The 16210-nt window shown below is 43.4% G+C and overlaps 1 protein-coding gene across 4 annotated transcripts in view; it reads right to left on the bottom strand.

The window, feature by feature from the left end:
- Positions 1–12118: 12118 nt before the first annotated feature.
- Positions 12119–16210, bottom strand: part of LOC122904684 (contactin-associated protein-like 3) — a 156671-nt gene continuing 152579 nt past the window's right edge. For all 4 annotated transcript variants that reach the window (XM_044245777.1, XM_044245776.1, XM_044245773.1 and 1 more), the window contains one exon: positions 12119–12392. In XM_044245777.1, coding sequence (XP_044101712.1) covers positions 12199–12392 — 194 coding nt within the window. In that variant the 3' untranslated portion in view covers positions 12119–12198. The remainder of the gene's footprint in view (positions 12393–16210) is intronic.

The raw sequence follows: 16210 nt of genomic DNA, 5'->3' as shown, positions 1-16210 counted from the left end.
GCCTCGTACAGAACATCAATTAATGTCATACACCAGACTGATAGAAGGAAAAACAAACAAAAAACAGAAGAAGCGTGATAATCTCAATAAATGCATAAAAAGAATTTGACAAAATGCATTACCCACAAATGATCCAACATGCAATTAAAGAAACAATTACATTTCAAATAGCATAACTGAGAATAAAATACCTAGAAATAATTTTAGCAAAAGAGGTGCAATACTTGTACACCACAAACTATGAAGCTGTGTTGGAAGAAGTTAAAGCAGGTGTCAGGAAGCAGAAAGACATCCCCGCTCGTGGACTGGAAGGCAGCATCATCAAGGCGGCTGTCTCTCAAATGGGGATGCAGCTTCACTGCACACTCTACCGAAATCCCAGCTGTCTTTCATGCATAAATAGACAAGGATGATCCCAAAATTCACATGAAATGTAAAAGGTCCAGAAAGGAAGAATTAATCTTGAAAAAAAAAGCAAAAAAAAAAAAAAAAAGAGGAAAATTTAAGGTCTTGTATTTCCCAATCTCAAAACCAGCTACAAAAGTACAGTGACCAAGAGAATACAGAACGTAGGTAGGGACAGACACAAAGACCAAGGGCACAGAACTGAGAATTCAGAATGAAACCCTCACTTTTATCAATCGATTTTTAACAAGTGCCAGGACCACTTGATGAGGAAAGAATAGTTTCCTTAACAAGGGGTGCGGGGAGAACTGAATATCTTCGTGCAGAAGAGTGCGCCCCGTCCCCCCATCACACCATGCACAGAGACCCATTGAGAGTGGGCCACAGAGTGACACACAGGAACTGAGACTGTAGCTTTCCAGAAAAAACACAGGAGTAAATCTTTGTGGACTTGACTTAGGCAATGACGGGCACTTTCTTAGAAAGTTGAGTGTAGACTTAGCATGGGACCCCGCAAATGCACTCCCAGATGTACATCCAAGCTTACTGAAAACCTACGTCCACACACTGTGTTGTGGGGTCTGTGCACCAGTGTTCCCAGCAGCTCCATTCCCAACACCCAAAGAGTGGAAACTCCTCAATGTTCGTAGGCGGGTCCATGGATACACAAATCCTGCATCCATCCAATGGGCTCTCATTCAGCTTACCCAGGGGCCACAAAACTGGAGGCCACAGGCACAGCCCTCTAGACTGCCCCGCCTGCCCAAGACAGCAGACACCAGCCCAAGTCTGGAAATCTCTGAGACCCTGTTCACTTCAGAGCGGCTACGAGTTTGTGTGTCCCTACAGACGCATTCAGGTCTGGTCACTCTGCTGGAATGACCCACAGACCTCAGGAAAGTGCTCTACTTCCAGTTTTATTATAGCAAAAGGGTAAATCAGAACCAGCAAAGGAAGAAACATACACAGTGGGTCTGGGACAGGGAGGGTTCCAAGCATCAAGTCCTCCAAGAGGCACTACCCTCCTGGCATCATGTGGGCAGAGCGCACTTGGAGGACTGTCTGCCAGGAGGCACTCAAGCGTTGCTGTTCCGAGGGCTTCCTGGGGCTTTATCAGAGGTACATGATCGACTGAGCCACTGCCGACGTGACTGACCTCATTCTTCAGCCCCAGTTCGTTTCCAGAGGTCAGGTTGACATCATCTGGCACATCCTGTGAGCCCGTCCTGAGACTGTCAGTGCAGCCAGCCCTACCACGAGCTGTCTAGGAGCAAACTCTAGCAGCTGTGGTGTGAGGGGACCCACAAGGACCTTGTAATGCTTGGGAAATTCTAAAGATTGGGAGGTTGTCCCCCAGGAACTGGGGACAAAGGGCAGTAAAATTCCTTATTACAGAAGCCGTAGGATGGAATGAGCTACCGACTCATGCCACAACACAGATTCAGCCCAAAACGCATGATGGTAAGCGAACGAAGCCCGATGTCAGAAGCCACATGTTGTGAACCGCAGCTTCTATGAGATGTCCAGGAAAGGAAACCCATAGAGGAAGGCAGTAAATCATCATTGCCAGGGGCTGGGGGAAGGAGGCATATGGGGAGGGACTGCTAATGTGTTCATGGTTTCTTTGCTGGGGGTGGGGGTGATGGAATGTTCCGGATTTAGAGAGTGGTGATGGGTGTACAACTCTGCCTGTACACTCAACACAGGTGATGTTCATGCACTTGAATTATCTCTATAGGAAAAAGCACATAATTCAACTAATCTGTATTTAAAATTTAACTATTCACTCAAACTTACTTGTCCCCCAAAGTCAATACTTACGCTGCTTTCAAGCCATTCATTCACAGACATGCGCAGGGCGTTGAAAAATTTGTCACCCAGCGCACGTGTTTCCAGCTGAGTGACAATGGGGCATGGACACCTTTCTTGTCTTGGCTTTCAGACAGAGATGGACAGAAGACATAGACAGCAGGGAAAGCACAGTGTAAAGGAGGCACCATCCACTCTGACACCTGCTTGGGGGCGGGGGGTGGCCTCAGGCAACTCCTTAACACTTCTGAACCCTCCTTTCTCTTTCGTTAAATAAAGAAAATCAATGCATTGCTCTTAGGATCTAAGGTTTTAATCTATGGGGGGGGGTGTTTGTGTGCATGTGCACACATCCACAATTTTCCCTAGGGGAGATGTTTCAGTATTCACTAATGCAGTGCTCACTGTGACTGTGTAGAACATGAGGGCTAGGAATAAACCGAATCCAATGTACATATTGGGTTCTCTCTATATATGTATATATATAAAAACACATATGTATCTTTACACACATGTGTCAGTCATGTGTCTGTGCCCGGAAGTCTATTTTAGCTGATAGCGGACTGCTTCCTCCTGATGAACATGTGTGCGATGCGACATTCTTCATCCTTTTCCTTCCAACCTGCCTCTATTATCATATTGAAGATGAATTTCTTTTTTTTTCCCCAATTTATTTATTTTCAGAAAAACAGTATTCATTATTTTTTCACCACACCCAGTGCTCCATGCAAGCTGTGCCCTCTATAATACCCACCACCTGAACTTCTTATAGACAGCATGTTTCCAAGTCTAGATTTTCATTCCATTCTGCCCATCTTTATGGCATTTGGTATTTTCATTGGCTTATTGTGACCAGTTATATAAAAATAATTCATTTTGTTAGGGCTTAAGTCCATCATTTAATTTTTGTGTCCTGTTTCTTCTCTTTAATTTTTTTTAACCCTTTCTCCTGTCTTCCTATGGGTTTCTTGAGCATTCTTCTAGAATTCATGTTGATTTACCTCTAGTGTTTTGGAGAGTGTCTCCTGCATAGCTTTCTAGTGGCCCTCTAGGTGCTACATTTTACACACATCAATGACTGGGGTCTGCTGTTGAAATGAGGTCCCTTTACTCTTCCCTGTTATAGTTATCTCAGACATTTCCTAGTCATGCTTTTGGAAACTCATCACACTGTTGCGATTTTTCCTTTCACCGTCCAATGTAATTTAAATAGTTCAAAGGGAGAACAAAAATCCCTTGATCTGCCCATATTTCTGTCTACTGTGTCCTTTTTTTTCCATCCTGGTGTTTCAAGGTTTCTTCTTTTGTCATCCACTGTGTAGAGCACTTTCTTCTGCCATCCCTTCTGCTGTCCCTAGTTCTGCTCTGACAGACAGTCCTGCTTTCTCTGTCTGAAAATGTCCTGATTTCCCCTTCACTCCTGAAGGACATTTTGGGTGGACAGAGAATTCTGAGTGGACAAGTCTTTTCTTCCAGTACCCAGGCAATAGTACACAACTTCCTTCTGGACCCCACGGTTGCTATAGGAAACACCCCTGCATAAGTGGTGTTGCCCCCGAGGGGAGGTGATGGCTCCCTCTTGAGGTTTTCCAGACATCCTGTCTTCTGTTTGGGGGAGATTGACGACATGTGGTGGGTTAGAGTTTTTGGGTTTCACTAGCAATCTTGTCTCTACAAGTTTATGTCTTTTGACAAATTTCAGAAGTTTTCTGCAAGCCACTGTTTCTTTTTCCTTGCTGAAGTGCAGTTGGCACATAGAATTGTGTTGGTCTCAGGGGTACCACAGAGTGATCTGACAGTTGCAAGGATGCCCTCACCGTCTGTAACTGTACAGTCATTATGAAATTACCGACTATACTCCCTGCACTGCACTTCCCACCCACAAATTCTTCCCTTTCTAACTGGAGGTTTGTACCTCTTGATCCCCTTTTTGCCCATCCTCCACCCCTCCACACTGGCCACCGTGAGTTTGTTCTCTGTATTTATAGGACCAATTCTGCTTTTTATTTGTTGGTTCATTTGTTTTGTTTTCTAGATTTCGTGTGTAAATAAAACTGCATGGCCTTTGTCTTTCTCCAGCTGACTTAGCATGTTACTTCACATGATACCATCCAGGTCCATCTATGCTGCTGCGAGGCTGGTACTTCTTTGAATACTTTTTCAGCCCGACGTCCTTCTGTCATCCTGAGGCTCCGAGGACACATACACTAGAGCTTCTGTTACAGTCCCACGGGATCCTGAGTCTGCATGCATTTTTTTCAGTTTGCTCTCAGTCTCTTGTCCAAACTGGCTAATTTCTATTTTTCTATCTTCCTATTCATTCATCCTCCCCTCTGTTATTGTGCCATGCCCTGAGCTTTTTATTTTGATTGTTATATTCTTCACTTCCAAGTGTCTCATTCGGTTCCTCTATAAGTGGTCTATTTCACTGCCAAAACTGAACTACGAGACCTGTCTTTTATTTTGTTTCAAGGGGGCTCATAATTGCTTGTTGAATTTCTCATATGCTAACTTATTTAACATCTCTGTTGGATAATTCTAACGGCTCTGCCACCTCAGCCGTGACATCTATCGACTGCCTTTCCTCATTCAGAGATCTCTCCTGGTTCTCAACATGACAAATGGTTTTCTTCTGAAGCCTGGACAGCTTGGACATTACATTGTAAGACTCTGGATCTTATTTAAAGCTACTGTGTGAGCTGGCTTACTTTGACACTCGTCAGTAGAGGAAGTGGGGAATGCTAGCTTATGTCTGCCAGGTGGGGGCAGAAGGGCAGGTTCCCTTTTTGGCCCCCTTTAGCCCCCATCCCATGAGGGGGTCCTCATTACTTTTAGGCAGGGGTGGGAGATGTGGCCGCACACTGAGGCCTGTGTGATACTTCCCTGGCTGGGATAGGTGGTGGTGTCTTTTGACTGGTACCCCATGGCCTCCAACAACATGCCTGGGAGGAGGGTTGGCCTTGTTGGATTTCCCTAGGCACCTAGGAGAAACCCCAGCCATCCACCAGGCCTCCTCCCCCAGCATCCCTGTGGGGGGAACCTTGCTGCTGCTGGGTAGAGGAGGGAATCCAGGCTCCCATGTGCTTTCTGCACTAGGACTTTGGGGGATGGAAGTCCTGACAGCTCAGCAGAACTTCGTCGACACTACCCTGGTCATGAGCATGTGTTGGGACAGTGTGTGATAGCCTCACAAGGGAAGTCTATGATCCGCACCTGACCCTGCTGGCATGTTGAGAGTGGGACTATGGGTTTCCCTGTGCTGTGATCAAGAGTGGAACAGTTACCCGAAAAGTTTTCTTCCCCAATGGGCTGCCCCTTCCCTGTTCCTTTGGTTCGAGAGAAAGCAGGATTTCATAAGGGCTCTGTGTGTGTGTGTGTGTGTTAATTATAATAAAAACAACACACCACATAAAATTTTCTACTGTAACCACTTTTAAGAGTCCTGTTCAGATCAGTCGTGTTAAGTATATTCACCTTGTCATGAAACAGGTCTCCAGAACATTTCCGTGCTGCAAACTGAAACTCTGTACTCACTAAACAATTCCCCTTCCCCCCATCTCATGGTAACCATAATCCCTAGCATTTGTCTCTACAAATGTGGCTACTCTAGGCTCCTCATACAAATGGAATCACACAGTATTTTTATTTTTTGTGACTGGCTTATCCCACTTAGTATCATGTCCTCAAGGCGCATCCATGATGTACCCAATGACAGCATTCTTCAATAAAACTGAGGGTTGTTTTTGAAAAGATTGACAAATTTGACAAATCCTTAGCTAGGTTAAGTAAGAAAAAAAAACAGAACACTCAAATAACATCAGAAAAGAAAAAGAAAGAGGGGACATTATAACCAGTGCCACAGAAGTAAAAACGGTTATAAGAGCATGATGTGAAAAATGGTTTGCCCAGTTTGCCATTTCAACTGGGTAATGAAAAGAAATGGAAAAATTCCTGCAAACTCATGACCTACCAGGGTTGAATCATGAACTGGAAGAGCTGGACAGACCAATAAGTATTAAGGAGCTTGAATCTGTGATCAAAAACCTTCCCACAAGGAAAAGCCCAGGACCAGATGGCTTCACTGAAGAATTCTACCAAACAATTAAAGAAGAATTAACACCAATTCTCTTGAAAGCCTTCCAAAAAATTGAAAAGGCGGGACCACTTTGAAGCTCATCCTCGGAGGTCAGTATCACCTTTAGACCAAAGCAAGACAAAGAAACTGCAAGAAAAGAAAATTACAGCCCAGTTCCTCTGATCAATATTGGTACAAAATCCCCCAGCAAATACAAGTGAACTGAATCCAACAGCATATTAAAGGGATTATACACCACAACCAAGTGGGGTTTTTCCCGGAATAGAAGCATGATCCGGCACATGAAAATCAATTGTGGTAACTCACCACACTCTCAGAGAGAAGGTCAAAACCACCCTGACTGGTACAGAAAAGGCTTTTGACAAGATTTCACAGCTGTTCTTGGTGTACAGTCTTGGACCAGCAACCTTCAAATCCTGCCTTTTTGTTACCTTTGTCTGGCTTTATTATCAAGAATATGCCTTTTTCCCCCTTAAATATGTGGCATTACATTGGAAGTACTTACTCTTTGAGTAAGGGTAGAACTTGAGTCCACCAGGACTTGGACTTCATGAGAGGAGTTTTGACTACTGATGTCTGGGGTCCTGGCTGGGATGCTTCCCCCAGAGAGGAAAGGGCCACCCAGTCCAATACACTCCACACCACCCATTGCTGAGGTTGTGAGGAAGAAACAGACACAGAGGATAGCCTTCCAATGCCTCTCTGTTCCCTGGGCTCTTGAACCCTGTAGAGGGAAGGATTGCTGGGTCATCGGAGGTGTCACTTGCTAGCTGACCGAGCTCAGCCCAGAACACCCGAGATAATCTCCCCTGCCAAGCATGCTCTTTTGGTTCACTACTGGTCTTCTTAGAATGGAATCTCTCTTTTTCAGTTACACCCCTATCCAGACTCTTGCTGCCAGCTTGAGAACCTAGAACAAATGAAGTAGAGCCATATGCAGTTACCATGTCATTAATATCACAGTTTCTAGATTCACCAGCTTATCCACATGTTATTAATTCTTTTTCAAAATTCTACGAAGATATCAGCATTATTATTTTGAACAATTTTCTTGCGGTTTATCCACATATTTAACTCTGTGCCCTTCCTTCCATCCTGCATCTTAGACCCTGCAGTTCTAACAATTGCTGCTTTTGTGCTCAGGACACATCCTTTGACCCGTGTTGACCCACATAGTAGCCGTTAGTCACATGTGGTTATTTAAATTTAAGGTGATTTATTTATTTTATTTATTTATTTTAAGAAAACAGCTTTTTATTTGTTACTATAAGGTGATTTTTTAAAAAAGACTTTATTTATTTATTTGACAGAAAGAGATCATGAGTAGGCAGAGAGGCAGGCAGAGAGAGGAGGAAGCAGGCTCCCTGCTGAGCAGAGAGCCTGATGCAGGGCTCGATCCCAGGACCCTGGGATCATGACCTGAGCCAAAGGCAGAGGTTTTAACCCACTGAGCCACCCAGGCGCCCCAAATTTAAGGTGATTAACATTAACATTAACATTAACAAGGGGTTCCCCAGTCAGATTAGCCACATCTTACATGCTTATTGATAACCACATGTGGCAATCGTCGTAGAAATTTCTACTGAGCCAGGTTGCTTTAAAATGTCATTAATGAGGGGCGCCTGGGTGGCACCTGGGTGGCTCTGTTTATATTGAAAAAAGATACCCAAATAATCACTTTCATTCCCATTTCAGTTTACTTTGTATGTATGAGATCTCCAAAGCCTCAGCTGACTCAACAGAAGGAGTAAACTAACAGACTCACTGTAGGTTAGGGGGCGCACTAAGCCCTCCCAAGGGTTAGGTCAGTGCTTATGAATATGTTCGTCCTCCCAAAACATTGTAATACCCGTATGTGGGTTTAAGTAGCCCAAAGATCTAGCACTAATAACATTTTTGTTCAGCTGTAGTATTTTCAACATGTACAGAATCTTCCAATGCCCTAGAGCTTGAAAATGAGCCCATGGTCTCTGGGGAGCCGTGGACACACATACGCACCAAGTCCATTTCCTCATTTGGAACGCAGACCACTTCATATTTGTCACTCTCTTCCTAATCCTTCCTTCCATGTTGCCATGCCTGACGAGCCAGGCTGGCGTAGGAGATCGCCAAGACCATGGAGAGCACCGAGAGACTCCTTACCATGTTAGTTACATGCACTGCGAACAACAGATTAAGCAACCCTATAAACGTGTTCATTCACTATGGGTCCACGGCCCCCCGCATGGGAAGATGGTCCATGCCCCCCCGCCGTGTGGGAAGATGGTCAAGCCCCCCGCCCCCGCCCCCATGTGGCAAGACTATTTCAACATCCCAGTCGCATCGTCACCGTCAGTTTATACCCTATACAGGAAAGCACATTCATTGCCTTTGTCCTCCTTCAGGGCAAGAATCATGAACTTTATATTTTATCCTTAAAAAATCCATGGAAAACAATTATTCACCAGACGTTCTATAAGGAAAGAAAACAAACAAAATTCCAGAAGTGATGATTATTCTACACGCAGAGAATGCCCCAATATGTTTTTCTCTATGGCTACATAATGCTGGGTGGTAGTGAAGGGGGCTTTACTTCATCATGAAGTAAGGAGGGGTTCTGAAGTTCTAGTCGCAAAAGTAAGTGTTAATTATGTACTCTTTTCCTTTACCATTTTGAAATAAATCTTGGGGAATTATTATCTTTGAACATTTATTTCATAGAAAGATGTTATTTGCAAACTGGGATTTGTACATTTATAGTGCTCAAGAAACCCAGCTCTGGGAGGAAATCTTGTGTAACCTGTTTTGAGTACATAGTAAACATTCAACAAATAACTTACTGGATGTTAAATTATTGTTCTCTGGCAAAGGTATAAATACCTACATTCATAGGTACTTTGAATTGTAGTAATCAGTAAATACTAGGCACTTCATGTTTTACTTTGTGTTTGACAATTTAAACACCTTCACAAATCATACTAACAGAGCACAGTACTCTCTATATAGAGCAAAGATAAAATAATACACATACCACAACAGAATATATGCATTTGCACAATTTTTAATATTTTAGGAGAAAAACAATATAGTTTCATAGTTCAAATTGCATTTGATTTCTCTTAAAAATATTTTCCTAATTTAATTCAAAAAGGTTATTTCATTAACAAATAAGCAGGTAAAATTTACAAATCAGTAAAGTGGGTGATTTGTCACTGCAGTTTTGTACAAATATTTTGTTTTCTCTTTTAAAAAGAGAGCAGAATACAGTGAATTTCACAATCTATAAATCTGCAAAATGCCAGCTACCAAAGTGAGGAACATTTCCAGAACTTACCATGATCATTTGTTAAAGTCATAGTGATTTCAGGGTGTTAACAGTCAGCTGTGCATTAACTAGAATCTATCATTTTTGTGCTGAATCCTTCACTCTGCATAAGACTTTTGCAGGGGGGAAGTATGTATCCTTCACCAAAGTAGGTTCTTCATATATTACCCTATTGAGACCCTGGAAATCCTTCATTCTTCACTTAAAGAAAGTTCAATATAGTACTGTGGTAGATTAACCTTCACGTGACTCCCATGATCTCAGCCTGCTGGTTTGAGTCCTTCTGTGATCCCCTTCTCTTCAATGTGGGCAGGACCTACGACTTGCTTCTCACCAACTGAATTTGGCAGTGGGGATGGGCCGTCACTCCCATCATCACATTACAGTGTATAAAACTCCCTCTTGTTAGCAGACTTGCTCTAGAGTCTCTGTCTCTCTCTCTTTCTCTCTCTCTCTCTTGCTGGTCTCGAGCAGAAGCAGGCTTCCAGGAATCTCCCAGCAGTAAGGAATGGAATGCTGCCCATAACTGTAAGACCGAGGACTTCCCCAGCTGAGGACACAGTCCTGGGTGATGCCTCAAAGCAGCCTTGCAGAAAACACGGTAAACCTGTGCCCAGCTCCTGATCCACAGAAACTATGAGATAATATATTGTGGTGACTCATTAAACCTCACAGAAAACTAATATGAAACCATAAGAAAAAAGGGTTGGTGTTTGGTTTTTTGTTTTGTTTTGTTTTGTTTTGTTTTGAGAAAACACTTAGTACAGAGGATATCTTTTTCTATTGTTTAAAAAAATCAGAAAAATAGGCATACACTCAAAGGTCATAGCAAGGCTCGGTGTATGGAGTTCTGGGTGGTCCTGTTGTGGTCAAAGGAAGCAACGTGATTCCTGACAGGCACGTGGCAAGTGGCTTATCAAGACCATAGCCCGTTTCACTTAGAAATGGCTAGTGAGTGCAAATGGTCGGCTCCGTGCAATTATCCTCCGACCCCTACCACAAAAGTTGTTACTGGAACAATTCCTGTGGTTAATACAAATTCTTTGTGCCCCGAATATGAAATGAACTGGTGGATTCTGGGCGCTCTGGTGGAAGACTGTGACTCTGAGATCCTGGATCCTGACCAGCGTGATAGATTGGGTCCAGATCCCACAACCTGCACTTCCCCTGGCATCAGCACCCTTCCCCCGACATTCCAAACAGTGACTAGACTGAGACGGTGTTTCAGGGGATGGCTTGCCTAAATTGTTCGAAATTTAGATAAAAGAAATGGAGAGCAAATAGCATGGAGGACATGGGGAGTTAGAGAGGAGAAGGGAGTTGGGGGAAATTGGAAGGGGAGGTGAACCATGAGAGACTATGGACTCTGAAAAACAATCTGAAGGGTTTCAAGTGGCGGGGGGTGGGGGGTGAGAGGTTGGGGTACCAGGTGGTGGGTATTATAGAGGGCACGGATTACATGGAGCACTGGGTGTGGTGAAAAGATAATGAATACTGTTATGCTGCAAATAAATAAAAAATAAATTTAAAAAAAAAAAGAAAGAAATGGAGAGCTTTTGTTCAAAACGGGACTTTCCCCAAGTAAATGAAAAGATAGTCACAAGACATCCAGTTGTTATGACAACCTTCAGAACAAGAGAACCACAAGGCTGCAAAGAATCCTGACCGTAGCACCCCACATTTGAAAGAAACAAATTTAGGATTAAGTTCATTCTGATGAAAGGGAGGAAGGATACATATGCAGTGTTAAGGACAGAGTTTATACCTGGGCACTACTTCAGTTAGAAAATACACATGTTGGGGAGATCGTCAGCTGATCTTTATCATAATTTACAAAGATTAAAATGGTGAATTACAAAGAAAAAAAAGCAAAGTAGCACAGACTAGAATGCTTTACACGCTTTGCTACCTATGAATTTTTCTATTCCTTAAATGAACCGAATACTACAATTTCATAGCTGACATTCATTATTCATTTCATCACTAAAAATGTATGCAAACTGACTAAAAAGAGAAAGATCATAAAAACAATTGGCAAAAAAAAAAGTGTTTTTTTCTAGGTTGCTAGTGCACTTTTGGCCTGTGGGTTCTGGTTCACACGGAGATAGAAACGCACTCCAAGACCATCAGAGAAGCACTTCCCGGCTTACAAGCATCCACAGATGATCGATAAAGGAGGCAAAACACAGATTTCCACGCATCACACAACACTAGGGTCCAACTTTGACTTTTATAAACTTCCAGGTCTCATTTTTAAGAGAGTAGGACCATAGCTCACATCCTTGTTCTCACTTCAAACCCAAAGTCATTATGCAAACCACGTGTGAATTTTTGACAATCAGACAAACACCGCCGCACAGGGGTTAATGGGCACAGCCGAGTCCTTCTACACACACAGGTCATGAAGCAGCACAGAGCAGAGCCTCCCAGGACCACACTCGAGCAAGCTGATGGCGCTGCAGGATGGCCACCTGTCCGGCGGGTGCAGTGGTGGGGGGGGGGGGTTCGGGCTTCGTCCGCTGGGAGTGCCTTGCTTAGCGAGAAAGTCCCATCACCAGAGCCGGAAGTGAGCCACCACTGCCCTTCAGAAGAAGTACTCTCTCTGGCTCTCACTGACTGAGCTTTGCACGTTGAGCTCACTCTTCAGAGCCGTCTCAGCGCTGTCTCCAGCCGGGGGAACAGTTGACTCGTTTTTTTGGTACAACCACCTCTGCTGATAAATGCGTGCAGCTATGGTGGTGAGACAGAGCAAGACAAATACCACCACCGCTATCACACCTGGTGAGAGAAGGAGGAGGCGCAGTCAGTACACAGACTTGTAACACGCAGGACTCACGTAGCTGATAATAAGTTCACATACATCACACGCGCATAGTCAGGTAAGTGGGCACTGGCCTACTGGAACACTGAGTTTACTTCTAAGTCCACACGCCCTTTGGATATAGCAGTTTTACATCTTTAGGTTAAAGATCTATTGGCCTGGCTTTCACTTGGTGCCTGCCTGTTAAAATTCAGAACCACAGCATGGCCTCTAGGTCATGGCCCCACTTCATGCTAACAAGTGAGCACATTTTCATTATTTTAAAAGTGTATAGACTTGTCATGGAATAATTAAATGTTTATGTACAAGTACATTAAGAAGATCTGTTGCTGACATTCTGCTGATTTACAGTTCTGTGGTGAGTACACCAGTTCCTTCTATGAGGCTAGAAGAGTCTTACATGATCTCTGCTGCTGGGGGCCATGTCTTGTGCGTGATCCCCTTCAAGTGCTTGTGTGTGGGGTCTGTGCTGTACCTTGGTTATGTGATTATGGTATGTGAGAAGGTAGCACCTGTCTTACAGGACCGTCCCTCTTCCTGCTGGCAGTAAGTGACAGGCAGTCATGATAGGAGTCCATATGGGAATCCCTACATGGCACAGAACTACAGGCAACCTCTCGGTGCTAAGGGCAGCCAGCAACAATTGAGACACTCTCAGTCCTACAGCTACAAGACTCTGAATGCTGTCAACACCCATGCAGAGGAGGAAGTGGATCCTTCCCCAGAGGAATCTCCGGATGAGACCTCAATGCTGGCTGACACCTTCATTGCAGGCTTCTGTGGCACTGAGCAGAGGACCCAGCTAAGCTCTGCCCAGACTCCTGACCCACAGAAACCAGGACATACTAAAAGGGAGTTTGGTCAAGTTCTAAGTGGGTGGTGATCTGTCAGGCAGCAGTAGATAACCGATATACCACTGTATTAAAAATTTGTAGAAAGAGAGACAATGTTCAGCGACAGGGAAAGTAGATTATTTGACATCTTTTGCTGGTAATGCTTTAAGTCCTGAAGTGTTAGCTGTATCAGTGTTTCTCAATTTTGGCTGCATGGCAGACAATAGCTCAGAATCTTCGGTGGGAGGCTTGGACACCAATATTGTTTTAGAAGTTCCTCTGATTTTTTTCAAGGGCTGCCAGGGTTGGGACAGTCAGATGAGGCCTAGAAGGGTTTGCTTAAGCTGCTGAACTCATTAAAGAATGAGTGTTAATCAATACTAAAACAGGAAGGTACCAAAACAGTGTTCATCAGTCAAATACTTTTAAGATGACTGACACAGGCATTGATATTGCAATTAGCAAATGTTAGAAAATGTATTACTGTTTAGTTAACTGAATCCAAATTCGTGTTGTTAAATAAAGATTCTTCACTATGCTCTGGGACAGAGATAAAGACCTAATGGAGCCCAACAGACCTGCAGCTCGGTGGGTTCCTCTGGTCACAGGGATCCCTGAGCAGATGCTCAGAACCTCTGGAAAGGTTCTTAAATAGTAACAAGTAGAACAGTCATCACGTTCACTACAACCTGCACCTCACCTGACAACAAACAGTTGTAGCTTTAATTACTCTTAAGTTTTGTTATAGGACTTCACTTTGAAGAGCTACATTGTATCCAATTTTAGTGTCAGGGACAGGAACTCAGTAACAGTGATCAGGCCACTTGATTATCCATTCACTGCCACCATTGCCCTCAAACACCCAGGATGTTATTGTGTATGTAACTGAGTACTAGCTTGTTTGTTCTGCGAGACTTGGTAGGGTCCTAGAGCAACCTCTATCTTCATCCGCTCTCTGAAGAGACTGAGATGTTGTGACTAACGCATCCGATGCCTTCCATAACCTTCCTTTCAGCAATCCTAGTGTGAATGTGTTTGTGACAAGCATTTAGGTCTGTCTGCCTCTCCATCCATCTACACATCTGTGTCCTTCTGTGCCTGTCCATCAACATGATGGATCTCGTGGCAAGAAACACTCCCTCATCTCTGGTGTCCAAGGTGTGAGCATAATTTAGGTTAGTTCCCCTTCCTGTATTGTTCCCTTTGTTTGCAAGAGGAGAGGTGATGGAGGGCAGCATGTGGAGAAATCCACCTGCTGGGGTGGTTCTTTAACCGGACTAAGTACTTTACATGTGGTGCGGTCTGTGGTCATTCAGACACAGGGCTGAGGATTCCACCCAGAATTCTACACTGCAGCTCAATACACTTGGCAGCGGACACACCGCACAGCACACCCGCACAGGTCGAAGGCAGAGCCATGTCAGTGGCTGGGGCCGTAACCTGAGCTGTTACCTCCCTCACACCCATGTGCTCTGATTCTCCCTCAGTCTATCAGGAGCCAAGCAGGATTTCTCAGGGGAAAAATACAGGTGCAATTTATTTACTTTGAACAACTTGCCAGTGATATTTAACCAAAGGCGATAAAGCCCCAGAGACCATGCCTTCTGTTCTAGCACCAACCTGACTACCATCGTTGCTCTCGCTAAACATGGCACCAACTGTGACATTTTGCATTTTGGGACTTTGATTCCTATTTCAAAAACATGAATCACATTTAATTCCATTTATTTTACATCAGCTTTTTGCTTTATACTGAAGTTTTCTCATTCAAAATAAATGAGAACAGTTCAGGATTAAGACTTGATTTGTATTTTAACACAAAAGTAATTCCTTTTAGGTGTATGTTATAAATAACACATATGTTTCTTTGTTCCTGGAGTTGTGAAATCAGAAGATCATGTGTCTCATTCATTAGAAAAACAGAAGTGGTTAAGATAGGAATGGGCAAGTTCACATTCTTACACAGATTTGGTCAGCATGTGAAAATGTCTGAGTACCTTCCTAATAGTCTGGAGAAAACTGGCATCTTGATGAACAGAAACCCAATGGGCAGATGCAGTCTGGTCTGCTTGAGAAGCAGACACCCATTTGCATCCCCCATCTTGGGGACGACCTCCCTTATCTGGAATAGCCATGGAACAGAGAGCAGCTCGCTCCCTCCTAGCCTGCAGAGTCTGCAACGGGCACATTCCAGTCGTCTAAGTAAATAAATGTAAGAGTTCCCTGAATCATAAGGAGGAGAATTGAATATTCATTTTTTAAAGCAGGCCTAAATAAATTCTGTTTCAGAGAATACAGTGGGAGATATTTAAGATAGAACTACCTGTACCTCGTCAAATATATGTAAGTACATAGAAAATATCAATATACTTATATGTGAATATTTATGTAAATACATGTATGGTTTATCTATAGGACTTTGCTTTAAAGAGCTGTGTTATATCCAGTTTTACCATCACATGTATAGAACACATGTGACACTGAGCGTGTATATATAATACAAATATATGTGAATAGTTACATTTAGAAATACAAATAAATATATATAAATCTAAGATAAGACTGACACCAGGAAACAGTTCTGTATATTTATGTTTAGAAAAATCTTTAGGTTTTCTATCTTTATGTTTATGAAAATGACAATTTGCCTAGTTTAGGTCGTTCTAAACTCACTTAATATTTTACTTTTAGTTTTGGGCGAATGGACTGAGAGGTTGTGGCTATTTTGGATCAAAGAAGTAAAGGTGAATATACGTACATGTGTATATATGATCTCCTGAGATATATGAATGGGTATTTTCAAATGAGAAACCTTATTACTCTGTAGTTCAGCAACTATCCTTTAAAGAGTGTCTTGGTCCTACCATGGGTTCCCTCCACTCAGCCCCCCTGAGCCCCTGCAGAGGCCTACATGGGGGCAAGCCCGTGAAGAACGCCCGCAA

The sequence above is a fragment of the Neovison vison genome, chromosome 4, assembly GCF_020171115.1.
Source record: "Neovison vison isolate M4711 chromosome 4, ASM_NN_V1, whole genome shotgun sequence".
NCBI lineage: Eukaryota > Metazoa > Chordata > Mammalia > Carnivora > Mustelidae > Neogale > Neogale vison.
The sequence above is the reverse complement of the archived record's forward strand: the minus strand, read 5'-3'. Positions and strand labels throughout refer to the sequence as shown.